Source organism: Tupaia chinensis, unplaced genomic scaffold (assembly GCF_000334495.1).
Source record: "Tupaia chinensis unplaced genomic scaffold, TupChi_1.0 Scaffold000623_1, whole genome shotgun sequence".
NCBI classification, from domain to species: Eukaryota; Metazoa; Chordata; class Mammalia; order Scandentia; family Tupaiidae; genus Tupaia; species Tupaia belangeri.
In genome coordinates this window covers 71,876-89,070 of record NW_006160143.1, presented here as the reverse complement: position 1 = coordinate 89,070, position 17,195 = coordinate 71,876, and the positions used below count along the sequence as shown (strand labels likewise).

At 43.1% G+C, this 17,195-nt stretch overlaps 1 protein-coding gene across 2 annotated transcripts in view; it reads left to right on the top strand.

Annotated features, from left to right (window-relative positions):
• FCRL1 (Fc receptor like 1) overlaps positions 1 to 15,732 on the top strand; it is an 18,174-nt gene extending 2,442 nt beyond the window's left edge. The window contains exons 2-11 of one of the 2 annotated variants that reach the window (XM_027775984.1): positions 3,300 to 3,320; positions 6,234 to 6,506; positions 7,957 to 8,244; positions 8,408 to 8,686; positions 9,024 to 9,158; positions 10,973 to 11,000; positions 12,488 to 12,570; positions 12,788 to 12,859; positions 13,431 to 13,462; positions 14,352 to 15,731. In XM_027775984.1, coding sequence (XP_027631785.1) covers positions 3,300 to 3,320; positions 6,234 to 6,506; positions 7,957 to 8,244; positions 8,408 to 8,686; positions 9,024 to 9,158; positions 10,973 to 11,000; positions 12,488 to 12,570; positions 12,788 to 12,859; positions 13,431 to 13,462; positions 14,352 to 14,423 — 1,283 coding nt within the window. In that variant the 3' untranslated portion in view covers positions 14,424 to 15,731. Of the gene's footprint in view, positions 1 to 3,299; positions 3,321 to 6,233; positions 6,507 to 7,956; positions 8,245 to 8,407; positions 8,687 to 9,023; positions 9,159 to 10,972; positions 11,001 to 12,487; positions 12,571 to 12,787; positions 12,860 to 13,430; positions 13,463 to 14,351 lie in introns of both variants that reach the window. The other variant, XM_027775985.1, reaches the window with a different exon arrangement.
• Positions 15,733 to 17,195: the final 1,463 nt, after the last annotated feature.

Sequence of the window (17,195 nt, the reverse complement as noted above, 5' to 3'; positions counted from 1 at the left end):
AAACCACGGTCAACTACAGGGGAGTCCAGCGACATAGCCATTACTCTAACTGCTGGTCCCCCCAGTGTGACTTTTCAAGCTACCAGGTCTGTGACTTGAACGTGGTCAGCCATGTGGGAATCCAGCAATGTAATTGCATACTATCCGCTGGCTCCAGTATTTTAACTGGTTTTCTTCTGCTATAATGTAAATCTCTTGACAACAAGGACTGCTGTACATGTGAGCTCCTGAAACCCCAATGCCCCACCTAATAGCCTGACTTGTAGTCAGAGCTCAGACTTATTTGGTCTATGGATGAATACATGAAATACAATTTAAATTTTTTTTTCTCCTGAAACTTTTTATTTAATTAATTAATTTACATTCATCACCTTAGCATCATCACAGCATACAAAATGTGGTTTCCCATCTAGAATATACTGCATAGTTGCTTAATCATGTATGTTATCATCAATAATTTTCCATTTCTAGTTTCATATATATATATCCCTATGTCTGACCCTCTGCCCTTTCCCACCCTCTTCTCTGGTGTCTACAGTTGTCTTCCATTCCTTTTCCTCCCACATTTTATTGATCACACAATTTCTTAAATAATCTAACTACTTTCAATAGCAAGTTCAGCTGGTAATTTCGAGAAAAGCGGCTTTGAATTGGTAAGGAAATTTGCTTAGAATTTAAAGCCTGGAAACAGGTTAGTATTCTGTTCAAATAGTAGGTACATGAACCTACTGACAGCTCAAGACAGGACAAAAACTTTTAAAACCAGACAACAAAGACTAGAAGAAAAGCAGCAATATTTTAGTTAAAAGTCACAGAATGCTGTTTCACCACTTCAGTCTCATGTACTTAATCTATCTTCTGTTGTGGTTCGATCTTCCCAATTGAATTGTGGGATATAATATTCAACTCCAGACTTGTCCTTATGATTAAGTTGGCCATTTTCTTAGTTTTTGAACTCTCATTTCTGTGTGTCTGCATTTAATTTTCCTGACATAGCACTCCCTTGAAAACTTCTTGGAGATCTGGTCTGGTGCTGGTAAATTCTTTTAGGTTTTGTTTATGTGAGAATGTTCTTGTCTTTTCTTTCCATATGAAGGATAATCTTGCCTGGTACAATATTCTTGGTTGGAATTGCCTTTCCTTTGACACTTTGAATATATTTTACCACTCTTGCATTGTTTCTGATGAGAGGTCTGCTGTTAGTCTGATGGGATATCCTTTGTAAGTAACTTGCCGTTTCTCTCTCGCCAATCTTAGTATCTTGTCTTTGTCTGTGGTTTTGGTCAGTCTGGCTATAATGTGTCTTGGAGAAGATCTTCTTGGGTTGATTCTATTTGGGGTCCTTTGTATTTCTTGGGACTTGATCTTTGAGTGCCTCTCTAGGTTTGGAAAGTTTTCTTGCAGGATTTCATGGAATAGATTATCAATGCCCTTATGAGTCTATTTGCCTTCTGGGATGCCAATTATCCAGATGTTTGGATGTTTGATAGTATCTAGTATTTCTCATATATTATTCTCAAATTTTTTGGCAATTTTCTCAGTCTTTGTGGTGGATTTTTCTAGTCCAGTAATTTTCTCTTCTATGTCTGAGATTCTATTTTCTGTATGATCTAGTCTGCTTTTAATATTTTCAAGGGAGATTTTGACTTCCTGAATTATAGCCTTTATCTCTAACAGTTTCACTTGATTCTTTTGCAAAGTGTGCAATTCCTCTTTCAGATCTTGCAAGAATTTCCTCACCTCCATGAACTTGTCAGCTCCTTTCTCCTTTCTCTTCTGCAGTTCATTGTCTCCCTTCTCTTCCATCTCTGTTAGCTTTGCCATTATGAATGTTCTAAATTCTTTATCAGACATTTCCATGATTTCCATTGTACTATCTGTGGATAAGAGGAGTTATCCTTTTCGCTTGGACGAGAGGTATTTTCTTGCTTTCCCATATTTCTTATGGCCCTGTGGTGATTTCTAGTCATCTGATGGATGGTGTGTTTCTTCCCACACTTGAAGTTCAATCTGAGCGTCCACTCGAGTTTGTGGGCTGGAGGCTGAATTATCAGTGGAAAATATTCATTTTGCTTATTCCCCTGAAATCACTAGTTCTCAGAAGCCATGAAGGTGTCTTCTCCAATTTAATTTTTTTTTAAGTTTATTTCTTTCTTCCATAAGAGAGATATGCACACACACACACACACACACACACACACACAGAAATAGAGACAGAGACAGAGAGATAGCACCTCAACAGAGTCTCAACACCACAATCCATCCCCAATTCCAGCTGGCCTGGCACCATAGGCATGAGCATGCATGGCATATTCAGAAAGGTCTTCAGATGGGACTTTGAACCTTCCCTGGTAGGCAACCTCACAGAGCATCATGTCTACTGCTGTACCACCATCCAGTTTCTAAGATGTGACTTTTATGCTACCTGAGGAATTAATTATCCTAATAAGCATTTAATTTAAAAAAGAAGACCTCATAGATTAAACACAGGCTAAAACAGATAATAATGATGAGGTGATAGTTACTGACTGCTAAATAAATTTTAGCCACTGTCTTAAGCACTTAATGGGTAGCAACTCATTTGATCTTCACAAAAACTAAGGAAACTAAAACAGAGAGGTAAAGCATTTTCCTGAAGGTCAAATAGCTCATAAGGACAAAAGGCAGGATTTACATTTATGCTCTATAGCTACAAAGTCTGCACCTTTCCCAGGATTTTTCATTCCTGAGCATTATACTATAGTATTGTGGTTTAATCCTTGGGATAGGAGAGAATCTTTGGAGAAATTCTAATTTCTTCTCTGGACCTTAGCATCCTCTGATCTACTGTTGGGGCCCCCATGCTTTGAGTGAGACCTTGAACACCCTGGTCTGATTCTGTTGTTATCCATTAGTCAGTGAGTCCTGAACTGAATTGTCAGGACTCGAGACAAGATGAAGTTGGAAGGGGGACAGAGAGGCTATGAAGGGGAGCTGCTAAGTAGTTAAGAACAAAGGCACCATTTCCTAATCACAGATGTCAAAGTTTTTGGAGACTACTTTAGGGTTAGAAAAAAGATCTCTGTGTTATTTTGTGGGCAAGCATTCTGTGGATAATGTGAAATGTGGAGAAAATAATAGCGAGAAAGAAGGAAAGGGAGGGAAAACAAGGAGGGAAGGAAAGAGGATTAAAGAGAGTGAAGGAGGGAGGAAGATTGGGAGGGATGAACAAGAGGGCAGGAGGTCATATTGCTCAATTTTGTGTATGGGTAGTATAAGATTTGCTGCTTGGTACTTATCTCTTCTGAATTCCTTCCCAGCTCCACTCTGTGAACCCACTGGTGAGTTGCACTTCCCTTTCTTCATGGTCTGTGGGCACCCTGTCACTCATGCTGCACAGGAGAACCCCGCCTGTCCAAGACACATCCGGGTGACAGCTGTCAAGGTGTATAAACATCAGCGACCCCCTTGGGCCCAAGCTCCTTTGTGCTCATACCAGTCTGCATCTGACACGTGCCTGTTCAACTGGGCCAGCAGGTCTTGCTCTGCCCTTCTCAAGAACATAGTCTTATTTCTGGAAAGTCTCAACGAAAGAGAGGGAGAAACAATTTGCACACAGAAGGTAGAGAGTGCTGAAGATTCACATTAGAAGAAGGTCTGTCCTCCCAGCCTCGGGGGTTCCAAGCCTCCTATGTGCTCCTCAAATGGGTACCCTTCCGGAGGTGATGAAAGAAATGCCGAAACCACACGTGCATGGAGAATAACACTACAGTCAACCCCTGGTCCACATGCAAAATGAAATAGTGCTTCTACCTACTTCCTGTTTTTAACTCCACTCTGAGGCCACAGCTGTTACCTCAGTCCATTTTATCAGTCTCTGGCCTCTGCAAATCTACTTCATCACTCCGATCCACATTCAAAGTCTCACCTTTACCTGAACAGAGCTGGAAATTCCCACACAAGGAATTTTTCACTAAAGTCTATTTGAATCTAATGTATTTGAGAATTGTTTTCTTGTGCAAAAAACACTAATCATGGAGTAGAAAGAAATTGTCCTACCAAGAAACAGTCTGCATGTTTGACTAGGGAACACAGGATCAGGAATTCCTGGGACCTAAGAGAGCTGCATCAATTTAGCTTTCTGGGTTCCTCACCTGATATGCTTATCCAAGTCTAACTCATGGTTCAGGTTACTGCCCTGCTCACCTTATATTTTGTTTCACCTTAACCCCTAAGGTGCCCAGTTCTCAACTAAGCAGAAATCTGAAGCCACATAAAGGATGGAAACAAAATTTTTGCCACCAGCAACAAGGGATCTTCAAAACATTCATGGGGATTACGCATTATGGAAAAATTTTGTGTGGATTTCAAAAATGGTTTGCACCAAAATAAACTAGCACTTTAATTCCACTTTTCCACAAATTATTTGAGGCCCCTTGTATTTCCCAGGAAGTCTCTGCATCTTCTGACCTATATGACTGAGCTCTAGACCCTCATAATTGACCCTGTCCAGTTTCCTACTCCACCCCTACGCTAGCCCTTTCTCATTTCTTTCCCTGCTCAGCTCCAAAAGTCATGCTGCTTGCTCTCCAGTCCTTCAGAGATCACAACTTTTGAAGGAAAGAAAGTTTCTCTAATGTGTAGGGTATTCCATTCCTAAGGACAGAGCAAACATTCTGGGACCATGGATGGAACCATTATTCAAAGGGTCCCAGAGAAAAACACTATAGTAGGAAGGCTTGGGGATTACAGATACTGGACTTCTCCTTTCATTCAACCTTCAGTGATCCTGAGCACTTGACATTTTCCTCTGATGGGGAGGTAAACAAGCTTTTCTTAAGAAAATTATTAAGGGACCAGAAGATGGCATAATGGTCATGTTGCTGGACTCCCATGTAGTTGACCGTGGTTCGAATCTCAGACCCAGCAGCTTAAACTCACGCCGGGCGCATGCGTGCGCGCGCATGTGAGTGTGTATGCCCATGATCCTGAAAGGAGAATGGAGGGGAAGGGATTGTGGCATGGCCATCCCCCCAGGGGGTGATTTCTCACTTTCTGTCTATCTCTCTCTGTGTTTCTGGTGAGCGCATGTGCCCTATAGCAAAAACCTCTCCAAAAAAAAGAAAAGAGAAAATTATTAAAATTTCCCAAAGGATAGAGGCTCCAAAGGATTGGATAAACAAATGCCCAAAGAACCAGTGCTATCAGGGATTATGATATGACTGGGATGCTGCATCTGGGGCAGATAAGAGAGAAGGGAGGGCAGAACACAAACTTCACTGTCTTTATTCATCCAGGACAGAAACTCTGAGGCCCCAAATGGGTACATCTCTGACACTTGAGGTATGGATTAAATTTGCTCCTTATCTATGACCTCTAGGTTTGTGTAAAAGACCCAGATCCAGGAAGCTGGGCTTTGTGGATGGTGGATACAGGGAACTTTCAGATAGGTGCATATTTTTCCTTCTAGTAGAAACTGCAACAATAGGGGCAAGACAAACCTAACAAAGAGGAGATTGGGTTCTTCTACATCTTTCCCAGACTGACATCTTTTTTTTGAGAGGTTTTTGCTATAGGGCGCATGCGCTCGCCAGACAGACAGAGAGAGACATAGAGACAGAAAGTGAGAAATCACCCCCCAGGGGGGGATGATCAATCCCTTCCCTTCCATTCTCCTCTCAGGATCTTGGGCACGCACGCACACGTGCCTGACGTGAGTTTTAAGTCACTGGGTCTGGGACGCGAACCGCGGTCGACTATGTGGCAGTCCAGTTTTTTGCCCTAGGGCATGTGCACTGGCCAGAGAAAGACATAGCCAGTACGCTAACTGCTGGTTCCCAACCAAACTGACTTATCTTCAAGTCCCATATTTCATTTTTGAAAGGGAGTGTAGTCTCAAACATCAGGGCAAAGGAAACAGACGAAAATAATCATACGATTTATAACAAGGATGAAAGAAATGTACTTGTTTTTATTAAAATTTCAAGGTTCACCATCTCTAGTGTCAACTCCATTGACAGCCTTCGATATTTCTACACTGGCTCCAAGAAAGGTGCTTTTAGTTCATGAACAGAAATCATGATGCTGGGCAGAGTGTGATGTACCAGGAATTCATGACCAAAGAAAACCCATGGGCCACTGAGGAGTGGTGGTGACCTGTGTATCTAACTAGCTATCTCTTTGTTTTGTTTGTAAGTGCTGGGAGCACAAAAGGTCTCTCAGAGGAACACTTAATCCTGGCATTTCTGTTTCAGTCTCTCTAGAGCTATTTTTGACAGCCAGCCCTTCCCACCCAGTAGAGGGGAACCCAGTGACCCTGACCTGTAAGATCCAGCCACCTCCACAGAAGTCAGATGTCCAGCTCCAGTTCCTCTTCTTCCGAAATGGCCAGACCCTGGGATCAGGCTGGAGCACTTCCCCAGAACTCCAGATCGCCACCGTGCGGAGAGAAGATTCAGGGTACTACTGGTGTGAGACACAGACATTGAAACCCATTGCCTCATGGAGAACCCAGATAAACGTGCAGAGTGAGTGGCGAGAAGAGGGGCGGTCTGCCAGGGTGGGCTGAGAAGGGCAGTGGCACGAAGCTGCTCCTTCCTGTCGGCTGGGTTCTACTTCTGCAAGAATAGAGCTAATGTACATGAGTTTTCTCTCCCTATTGGAGTTCTGTTTCTGTTTCTTGGAGTTTTTTGTCCTAGGGCATGTGCACTTGCCAGAGAAAGACAAAGACAAAGACAGTGAGAGGGAAAATGAGAAATCACCCTTGGGGGGATGGCTAAGTCTCAGTCCTTTCTCCTCCATTCTCCTCCCAGGATCTTGGCCATGCACTCACATGAGCCTGGTTTGCGTTTCAAGCCACTGGGTCTGGGATTTGAACCGCAGTCGGCCATGTGGGAGTCCAGGGGTGTAACTGCTATGCCACCTGCTGGCACCTTTATTGGCGTTCTTAAGGGATCTTCCTTTGAATCGCCTGTTTCCTTTCTGGAAATACAGGAGTATCTTGAAAACTCTTACTTTGTGTCTTCACTGTGCTGGATGATGTGGGGAAAGACCTACGTGATACTTGGCTCTTGGCGACAGGTAGCTGCTGCTCAGCCAGCACTCTGAGGAGGAGGACACACATGGTGCCATCTTGTGTAGGTTATCTGTCCATAGAGACACAGAAAAGAGAGAAATCTGCCCAAGATGGTAGGAGAAGGCTTTGTGGAAGAAATGTGTAGAGCAGGCTATTGGAGAAGGACTAGTGGAAGAGAAGCTTGGACTTGATTTCGAAAGATAAAAAGCAAAGAGGTCATTTCGCAATTCTCACCCATGTTATTCCCACAGCAGGGTAGACACTTCTGACATCCTCTCACATTCTCAGACAAAGAAATATCCATCATGTCTTAAAGCATGTCTTATACCCTTGGAAGACCGGGATGTCCCAAACTTGCTAATACTGGTGAAACAGGACTATAGCAACAAGAAACAGTACTGAATAGTTCGCATGCAACAGACCCTATCCTGGCACTTCCGATACGTTGTTTAATTGATCCTTAATGACTATGGTAGATAACTATTATTATTATCTCCATTTTGCAATGGAAAAGTGAGTCTCCATAAAGTTAAACAATTTGCTGAAGCATGCACAACAAGTAAAACTGGAATTCATATTCAAACTAAAGTGGTATCATTTACAATTTAGACTTTTAATCATGGTCCTATTGTGCCTTGAATAATAAGTTTGATCACAGTAATGAGAGTCACATTGTCAGTGGAAGGAGGCAATTTCATGTCCTCTATGTTCAAACTATCTGTCTCTCTTACTTTACCACCATTGCTCGAGCAATGGTGATTCTAAATCAGCAGGCCTTTTCCAATTAAACCATACAAATCATCTACTTTATGCTGGCCTTTGCTCTCAGGACTGTCATACCTACTCCCTGTCCCTAAAACTCTCCCTACTCAAGGCTCCCTACATCATTCCTGTTCATACAGGAGTCCCCGTCTCTGATGTGAATTTGAAGACCAAGCCCCCAGAGGGACAGGTGATGGAGGGAGATAAGTTGGTCCTCATCTGCTCGGTTGCTAATGGAACAGGAAGCATCACCTTCTTCTGGTACAAAGGGACCCTGGGCTTAAACCTGGCAACAAAGAACCAGCGTTCACTGACAGCAGAGTTTGAGATCCCTGCGGTGCAGGAGAATGATACAGAGAGCTATTACTGTGCAGCTGACAATGGCTATGGCCCCAGTCCCAGTGGGCTGGTGAGTGTCACAGTCAGAGGTGAGTTCTACTCCCCCAGCCCAGTCAGCAGTTCTCAAACATGCTTGGGATGTGTCCTTGGGGTATCCTGGGGAAGTTCAATGGGGCTGAATCTCTCTAGACAGAGATGACAAATCTGTTGCATCAATGGGTACCCTCTCTGACAGTCCACTGTCTCCTTCAGTTCCAGTGTCTCAGCCCATCCTCACTCTCACTGCTCCCAGGGTCCAAGCTATGGTGGGGGACGTAGTGGAACTTCATTGTGAAGCCTTCAGAGGCTCTCCTCCGATCCTGTACCAGTTTTATCATGAAGATGTCACCCTGGGGCATAGGTTAGCCCCTTCTGGAGGCAGAGCATCTTTCAACCTCTCCCTGACTGCGGAACATTCTGGAAGCTATTCCTGTGAGGCCAACAATGGAGTGGGGGACCAGCACAGTGAGGTGGTGACACTCAACATCACAGGTATAGCTCAGGCTATGGAACTGGCTGGGTCAATGTCACTTTCCCAACGTCCTAGGAGATTTTTGCTGATGCCACAGTGCTTCTGGTGGTGTGGCTACCAAGATTGGGCTCTGACAGGTAGAGCTGTTGGGAACCATGTATCTGAGGGGCATGGAGGATATGAAGGTTGGGTGCCTGTCTTCTCCTTTCATCAATGTGATAAGTGCCAAGTTCCTCAGTAAAAAAGTAAATGTCCCCTGGAAGAGCAGACCTTGGGAATAATCCATACCCAAGATGTCAGCTCATCAAAATCCAAGCCCTTCCTCCCAGCAGCTCATGCACAGGCCTCTCCCCTCAGTGCCTATCCAGGACAGAGGGAATCTCCAGGACAGAAGGGATCGGCTTACTTCAGGAGTCATTGAGGGGATGCTCTGCGCCCTTGGTGCTGCCATGATGACCCTCATATTGTGCTACTGGCTCAAGAGGAAAATAGGTGAGTGTTTATCGAGATTGATATTTTGTCATTTGTTTACACTGAAACAGGCTGTATTTGTGACATGTATATCACAAGGGATGAATATATACTGTTAGCTCCCTGCCTGCAGATGTGTGCAGAACCTCTCGGTGCATGGGAACAGCACTTATTAAAGTAATGCAACATTTTTAGTAAAGTTCTCCATCCTTCATGTGTTTTCATCGAGGTTCAGATGATAGTTTGTGCTCCTGTGATTGAATTTTTATATAAAAATGTAACTATTTAAACAATTAATCAGCCACTAAAAGAGAAATATGGTTAGCAGATCCAGCTATTTTTCCTTTCATCAGAGAAACAGAGAGAGATAGAAAATGAGAAATCAACCCCACCCCCACCCCGCCCCAGGGGGAATAGCCACACCACAATCCCTTCTCCTCTACTCTCCCCTTGGGATCCTGGGCTCACATGCAAATGCACCTGGCATAAATTTTAAGCTGCTGGGTTTGGTACTTGAACTGTGGTCAGCCATGTGTGAGTTCAGCGACATAACCATTATGCCATCTGACGGTCCCAACCCATTTCCCAGTTGTAAAGTCAATGCACTGACATTAAAAAAGATATATATTTTATTTTTAATTGACAAATAATAATCTCATATTTTTATGGGGTAAAACACCATGTTTCAATACATCTATACATTGGGAATGATGAAATAAAGGAAATTAATAAAGTCATCACTTCAAGTATTTATCATTTCTTTCTTGAGGAGAACTTTTCTTTTTTTTATAATTTTGACACAGGGTACATGTGCTCACTCACTGGAGACAGAGAGAAAATGAGAAATCACCCCTTGGGGGGATGGCAATGCCACAGTCCCTTCTCCTCTTGGGGTTTTGGGCACACATACCAGGTATGAGTTTCAAGCCACCAGGTCCGGGACTTGAACTGTAGTCAGCCATGTGAGAATCCAGAGCCTTAATTACCATGCCACCTGCTGACCTAGGAGAACATTTTAAATCCTCTCTTTTAGCTATTTTGAAATATATAAAACATTGCAAATTAGTACAGCCATTTTAGAAAGCAAATGGAGGTTTCTCATGAACTAACAATAGAATTACCTTGGGGTCTGATGAGACTATTACTAGGTCCCATTACTAAGTACGTACTTAAAGGAATTTAAATCAGTATTAGAAGTGTCTGCACTCCTTTTCTTCCTCTTGAAATGCTCATTCACACATCCATGAATTCTACTCACTGCTGGGACTTTCTCACTTTCCAGGAAATGTAATTTTCCCCAAGAGTCTTCACCTGACTACACAGTCCAACTGAGTTTTAAGTTGCTTAGAGTCATGCTTTATCTTAATGGGTAATTATGAATTTGTATGTTTAACCTTGTTCTCCACTGAACAAGATGAAGAGGACCAGAGGCGAGAGAGGACAATGTGAGGTTCTCATTTAAGTTGCAACCTTTTAACATCTTTGAGCACCTCACCCCATCTGTAACACTGGCATGGAGGCACCTGCTTATTGACTATTGTCATGATAGGATTGGGTAGTGTAGTTGCAAACATTTAATAGACACGAGGGCTCAGAGACTTGGGCTCCTGTGTTTACGCTTGTATTTCCTGGTTTGGGAAGTTCACTTAACTATTGTGGGCCTGAGTCTCCTTGTCTGACATGAAGATTCTGTGAATGATTGCCAGGGTGTTCTCTGGGCACACTGTGGATCTGCAATGGGTACACTGGCACGGGGCACGCACCTACACAGGGGCCCTGTGACAGCACTGAGGAGGGTCTCCAATGACATGTGTGCCCTTGTGTTTGACTTGCAGGAAGACGTCCACCTAGAAACCCACCCAGGTAAGGTTTCTGCTTTCTCTGTAAGTGCCAATGTTGCAGAAAAATCCATTTAAAAAATATGAATTGTCTTCTCTCATGTATAATTATTTTTTTCAGTCATACCGATGACTCACTTTCGAGTCATCCCACCGGCAACTTTGAGAATTCACTTGCTCCTCTTTTAGGCTTAATTTTTCCTGAATCCCTGCCACCCCAACACCCCATGCAGTCACTGGCATCCACAGTTGTCCTCACTACTTCTACATCTTCAAATCATTCCATTTCTGCCATTATCCAGCATATTTCACCTAGCTTTAAATCTAGATTTGTCCACTTTGTATTGAATGACAGAATCTTGCTGTTTTTCAGTGGTTGAGTAGTTTTCCATTGTATGTATTTGCCATACTTTTTTTAAATCCAGTCTTCAGTTGTCGGACACAGATTGAGTCCATGTTTTTGCTATTGTGAGTAATGCTGCAATAAACATGGATGTGCAAGTATCTTTCTAATTATGGGATTTCCTGTCCTTTGGATAAAGAGGAGTGGGGTTACTGAGCTCTTTTAAATTTTCTGTAAGTGAATTACTTTTTTTAAAAGTTTATTTCTTCCATGAGCGTGTGCACACATGGGAGAGAAGCAGCACTCACAACAGGGGTTTTGCTGCTGCTGTCCGCACCCCGCCCCCAGCCTCAGCCGCCCAGGTTATGGGTGCACTTGGCACCTGGCATGTTCAGGGAGCTCTCTGAGTGCAAGCCCGTAGCCCCACCCTCATGTGGGTCAGCCTTCTAGACCATTGCACTACTGCTGTGCTTCCCCCGGCTCCCGCACAACCCTTGTCTTCTGCCTGTCCTCAAGTTGCTTGTTCTGCTCAGCCACTGTTTCCCATCTGGAGTAAATCAGTATTTCTTTTCTTTTCTTTTCTTTTCTTTTTTTTGGAGAGGTTTTTGCTATAGGGCGCGTGCGCTCGCCAGACAGACAGAGACAGACAGAGAGACAGAAAGCGAGAAATCACCCCCCAGGGGGGATGGTCATGCCGCAATCCCTTCTCCTCCATTCTCCTCTCGGGATCTTAGGCAAGCATGCACACGTGCCTGGCGTGAGTTTTAAGCCACCGGGTCCGGGACGTGAACCGTGGTCGACTACTTGGGAGTCCAGCGACATAGCCATTATGCTAACTGCTTGTTCCCTAAATCAGTATTTCTCATCGAATACTTCTGAACACCATGATGTGACTAGCACTGTTCTGGGTATGAGCAATACCACAGGGAGCCAGCCAGATGGGAACCTTACACTCAGGAAATAGACACTTGTGTCTCATCTGCAATGCCCCCACAGCCAGTGTGCAGGGCCGTGGCTCGTACCATACTGCTGAGCCTTTCAGTATTCTCCTCAGGACCTTTCCTAACAGGCTTCCCTCCTTTAACATCTCATTCACAGTCTCAGATAGTGAGGTCTGGGATGTTTGGGCTGCCATCCCAGATAGTCAGCATGTATTTTTATGTTTGCAGGAGCCCTCCAAGATCTGTACCCCAAGAACCCAAGTATCTCAACTCACCTTCCCCAGTGCAGCCAAAGCCTGTGTATGAAAATGGTAAGTCTTCCCAAATGACCTAGTTCCACGTGGGTAGAGCAAACTGGGAAGGGGCAATGGGGTGACATCTGCTCACCAAATCGGACTCTGCGGTGCCCCTGCCTCCTCCACAAATAATTGACCCCTCTGTCTTCACAGCTATACTAGGCGATAGGTATGAAATAAGTTGGATGGCAGGAAGAAAGGACTGTGTCATAAAGTCTTCCTTCTCTTTCAGTGAACGTTGTACATGGGGATGACATTTATTCATTGGTGTACCACATCCAACAGGAGCAGGAATCAGCAGCAGGTGAGACAGTGGGGGTGTTTGCCTCTGATTTTGTCTGTCCTAGAACCCAGAGGACTATCTGGCTGAGCATGGCAGTGCGGCAGCCTTCTTCAGAGGGACTGCTTCTGCCCTTAGAGCTGACTCTAAGCATCACTGAGGCTGATCTTTGGTCTGGAGGCGGCTGGGCAAAGCCCAGTGCTGATACCCACTTGCCTACTCTATGCCTCACTCCGTCGTATGGCAGCACTGGAGATGGAGGTTTCTGCCCGTTCCATGAGGAGCCCTGTGCGTGCCTTGTGGCAGCTCACCACAGGTGCCTGGCTGCTGCTGTTGTCTACAAGACAGTGAGCCCAGAACACTGGAGTGGTGTAAAGGCTCCTCTGAGGAGAACCACTTGCCCTCCCATGCCCAGGCTGCTGGTTTTCCTCTGAATGGTTATGGAATCCTATTTGTGATAGAAAAGGAAGACAGAAATACTAATGGAAATCAGTCCATGGGGAATAGATGGGAGAAGAAGCTTTACTTAAACACAAGTTTAGTAAGGACTATAAATGCAAGTAGAATCTCACTGCACTTACCTTTTCCTCTACAGTGGGACCCCCGAGAACACATGTAGAGAATAAGGTAAGAGTCCCTCTTATTCTTTCCTGCATTCTCTTTCCATCTTTCCTCTGGGACTTAATTCTCAAACTCTTTCAATTGTAGCCACTTAGGAAGAGCAATATATCTGGGGTTTAATTCCTCCCTTATTGCCCAACACAATGGAGGTAAAAAACCGCTAGTTATAATCCTAGGTTTCCCCATACCGGGACACTCTGGAGGCTCATATAGGCAGTTACTTGAGCAATGGATGACCCACAATTCAGCCATAGCACAACCTAGTCTAAAAATTCTACTTACTTGAAAATACTAATTACAAAATACTGTTGAACCACTCATCCATTGCTTTGTATGGTTAACCAAACAGCAAATTAAATTAATATTGAACAAGATGATTTGGGCCCCCCAAATAGCAACAATTTGTAAACGTTGAACAATTTATCACTGATGATTCGCAAATAATTTCTGAAAATTACAAGAATTTTAACCTCACGCATGAATTACGGCCAGTTGGTGCTTTGCAGTTTTGTCTAGTGTAGTGCGGCAGCCAGCTGTCTCAGGACAGAGTTCACACCCTTGGTCAACTCCAGTGACACATTAAATCTTATGTATGAATACAAAATTTGAAATAAAAAAAAATGACAACCCACAGAACTCCTAACATGGGCCCTAAGAGTAAGAGAGGCTCTGTCTGTCTGGTTGGGTTTGTAGCTCATTAGGAATGCCTTTGTAGGCCACCAGTAGGATGCAGGTCTTCTGAAAATGCTGCATTCTGAAGGAGCCACAGTCTTTCAAGAGGCTCTGATTTATGTGCCACGTGGTGTGCTGTGATAGGATGTGTCCAGGCTAACTGGGGAAGGTGAGTTGTCCTGTCTTCCCTGCTGTAGTCCTATCCAGGAGTCTTTCCTTCCAGGTCCCCTCAGACATCTATTCTAGACTGAAGAAGGCAAATGACACCGATGTGGACTATGAAGACGCTATGTAAAGTTAAGGAAGCTTCTGCTCTCTGACAATCACCCATGACCCTAAGCCCAGACCCAACCTGTTCTTCAAAGACCCGAGGGAGTCAATGCTATAGTGTACCTCGCCCAGGGGCTTCCTCCATGGGACCATTTCTTTATCTACTGTGAAGTGAAGTTGGCACAAGCCCTGAAGAAACCACCCAGAACCAGCAAAGACACAAGAATGCAACAAATTTTGTCACCACAACCCAATTCCAGCTAGTCCTTTTGGGACTAGGTCACATTGTGCTTTTACTTTTTTTTTTTCTCTATAAGAGGATATAGAATGGAATAATAAAATATTGGGTTTATGGGATGGAAAGCTTAGAGTGCATGAACCCCAGGTTAGTGATTTGCTAAGACTGCTCTGTAAAGAGAGCTGTGTCCATCCATTTGTCCACGCACTTTCTCTCTCAGACAATACAGAGCCCCAGGCCTACAGCTTACATAAGTTATCCTGCTTCTACTGAAAGTACTGATACAGCATGTTTTGAGTCACATTTACCAAATTAGAATGAAAACAAAGCTACATAAAAGTCGTCATGATTACATTCAACTTTAGTGACATATTTATATACACAGGCCAATCTAAACACTCCATATCCCCAAATTTCTTATTGGTTGCAGCCTCTGGAAGCTTTATAAATGCAGAGTTGCTTCTTCCATCCACAAATGTTTTGAAAACATAGTAATATGGTTTGAGGTTCATATTATGATTTTAAAACAATAGTATGCTCACTCCTAGAAGTTAATATAGAGGTAATTAAGTATATAATTTAGAGGTATATAAAGAAAAGTTAAAGTCTGTCCTATAAGCTTACAGGACAATGGTAAAAACTCAACATGTAGCACTCCAGACATTTTTTCTATTTTTGCATAAACACATAAATATATGTAAATATATAGATATTGATATTCAGAAGTGTCTCTATTTAACAATCATGAAATATTTTCAAATCTTCATAAAGATATACTATTTTAAAGGGCTGTGTTGTATTCTGTTGTGTAGATAAATAAAAGTATATTTTTCTTACTATTGTGGTAAATACATATAAAATTGATAATTATAACCATATTTAAATGTACAATTCAAATAACATTAAGTACTATCATATTTTAATCCTTTCCTCCACTAATTGACATTAAAGTGGTCTCCAAAATTTTTATATTATAAGAAAATACTCAAATGTTCTTGTACAAGCATATTTAGGCACTTCCGTTAAATTATTTGAAAGATAAACTTGCAAATCTGGGATTACTGTTTTTTTAGGTTATGCACATTATATACTTTTAAAAACTCTTTTAAATTTCTTTCTACTAAGCCTGTATATATATATATATATTCACTGGGACAGCAGATGGGGTAGAGGTTAAGGTGACTGGATCCCTCATGGTGACTGTGTGGTCTGAATCCCAGACCTGGTGGCCTGAAAAACATGTGCATTCCTGAGAGTCTGAATCCCAGACCTGGTGGCTTGAAAAACGTGCATTTCTCAGAGAAGAATGGAAGAGAAGAGGCTGCAATGTGCCCCCTCACCTCTGGGGGACGCTTTCTCACTTACTCTTTCTCTGTGTTTGTCTCTGGCAAGACCATACACCCTCTAGAAAAAAAAAATCCATATACACCAAAAATATATGAGAGAATCGATTTGCAAGGAAAAGTTATTCTTATTAATTCAATTTAAAGTTTTAAAGTTATTGGCACAGTGAAGTATCTTCCCATAAATTTGCTGTTAAATTGCAGTTCTTTTTTAATTGTCAGAGAGTACAAGCACTCACCCAGAAGAGACAGGAGAAAGCATCCCTGACGGGGCTGTTAAATTGCAGTTCTTTTTTAATTGTCAAGCACTCACCTGGAAGAGACAGGAGAAAGCATCCCTGACGGAGCATAGTCACACTGTAGTATCTTCTCCATTTCTTCATTCTGTCAGGATTTACCATGGTCTGCCGTGTGGGATCTTGCTCTCTTTCTCTCTGTCTCTCTGTCTCTATCTCTCTCTCTTTTAGGGCATAAGCACTTGAGAGTTCTCTCTGTCTCTATCTCTCTCTCTTTTAGGGGTTTTTGCCTTAGGGCATAAGCACTTGAGAGCGAAGGACTGAGACAGTGAGAGGGAAAGTGAGAAATCACCCTCTGGGAGGAGATAGCCATAACACAATTCCTTCTCCTCCACTCTCCTCTTGGAATCTTGGGCACTCATGCCTACACGCCCTGCATAAGTTTCAAGCCACTAGGTCCTGGACTCAAACTGCCATCTGCAGACCCCAGGATCCTGCTCTCTTAGTCGCTGAGCTATGGGGCCAGCTCAATCTGTAGTTTTAAAATTTTTCCTGCACTGGGAACCAGCAGTTAGCGTAATGGCTATGTTGCTGGACTCCCACGTAGTCGACCACGGTTCGGTGGCTTAAAACTCACGCCGGGTGCATGTGCATACGTGCCCAAGATCCTGAGAGGAGAATGGAGGAGAAGGGATTGCTGCGTGGCCATCCCCACTGGGGGGTGATTTCTCACTTTCTGTCTCTCTGTCTCTCTCTGTCTGGCTGGCAAGTGCACACGCCCTATAGCAAAAACCTCTTTAAAAAAAAGAAAAAAAATTTTGTACATTTAGCTTTTGTCCATATTTTGTGTGTTCATTTGACTTTTTTTTTTATAGATTTGTAGGACCTATTTATCAGGCATAATTTACATACAGTAAAACCCACTAATTGTATGTGCAGTTTCATCAATTTGACAATTTCTAGCATCTGAATAATCCAAC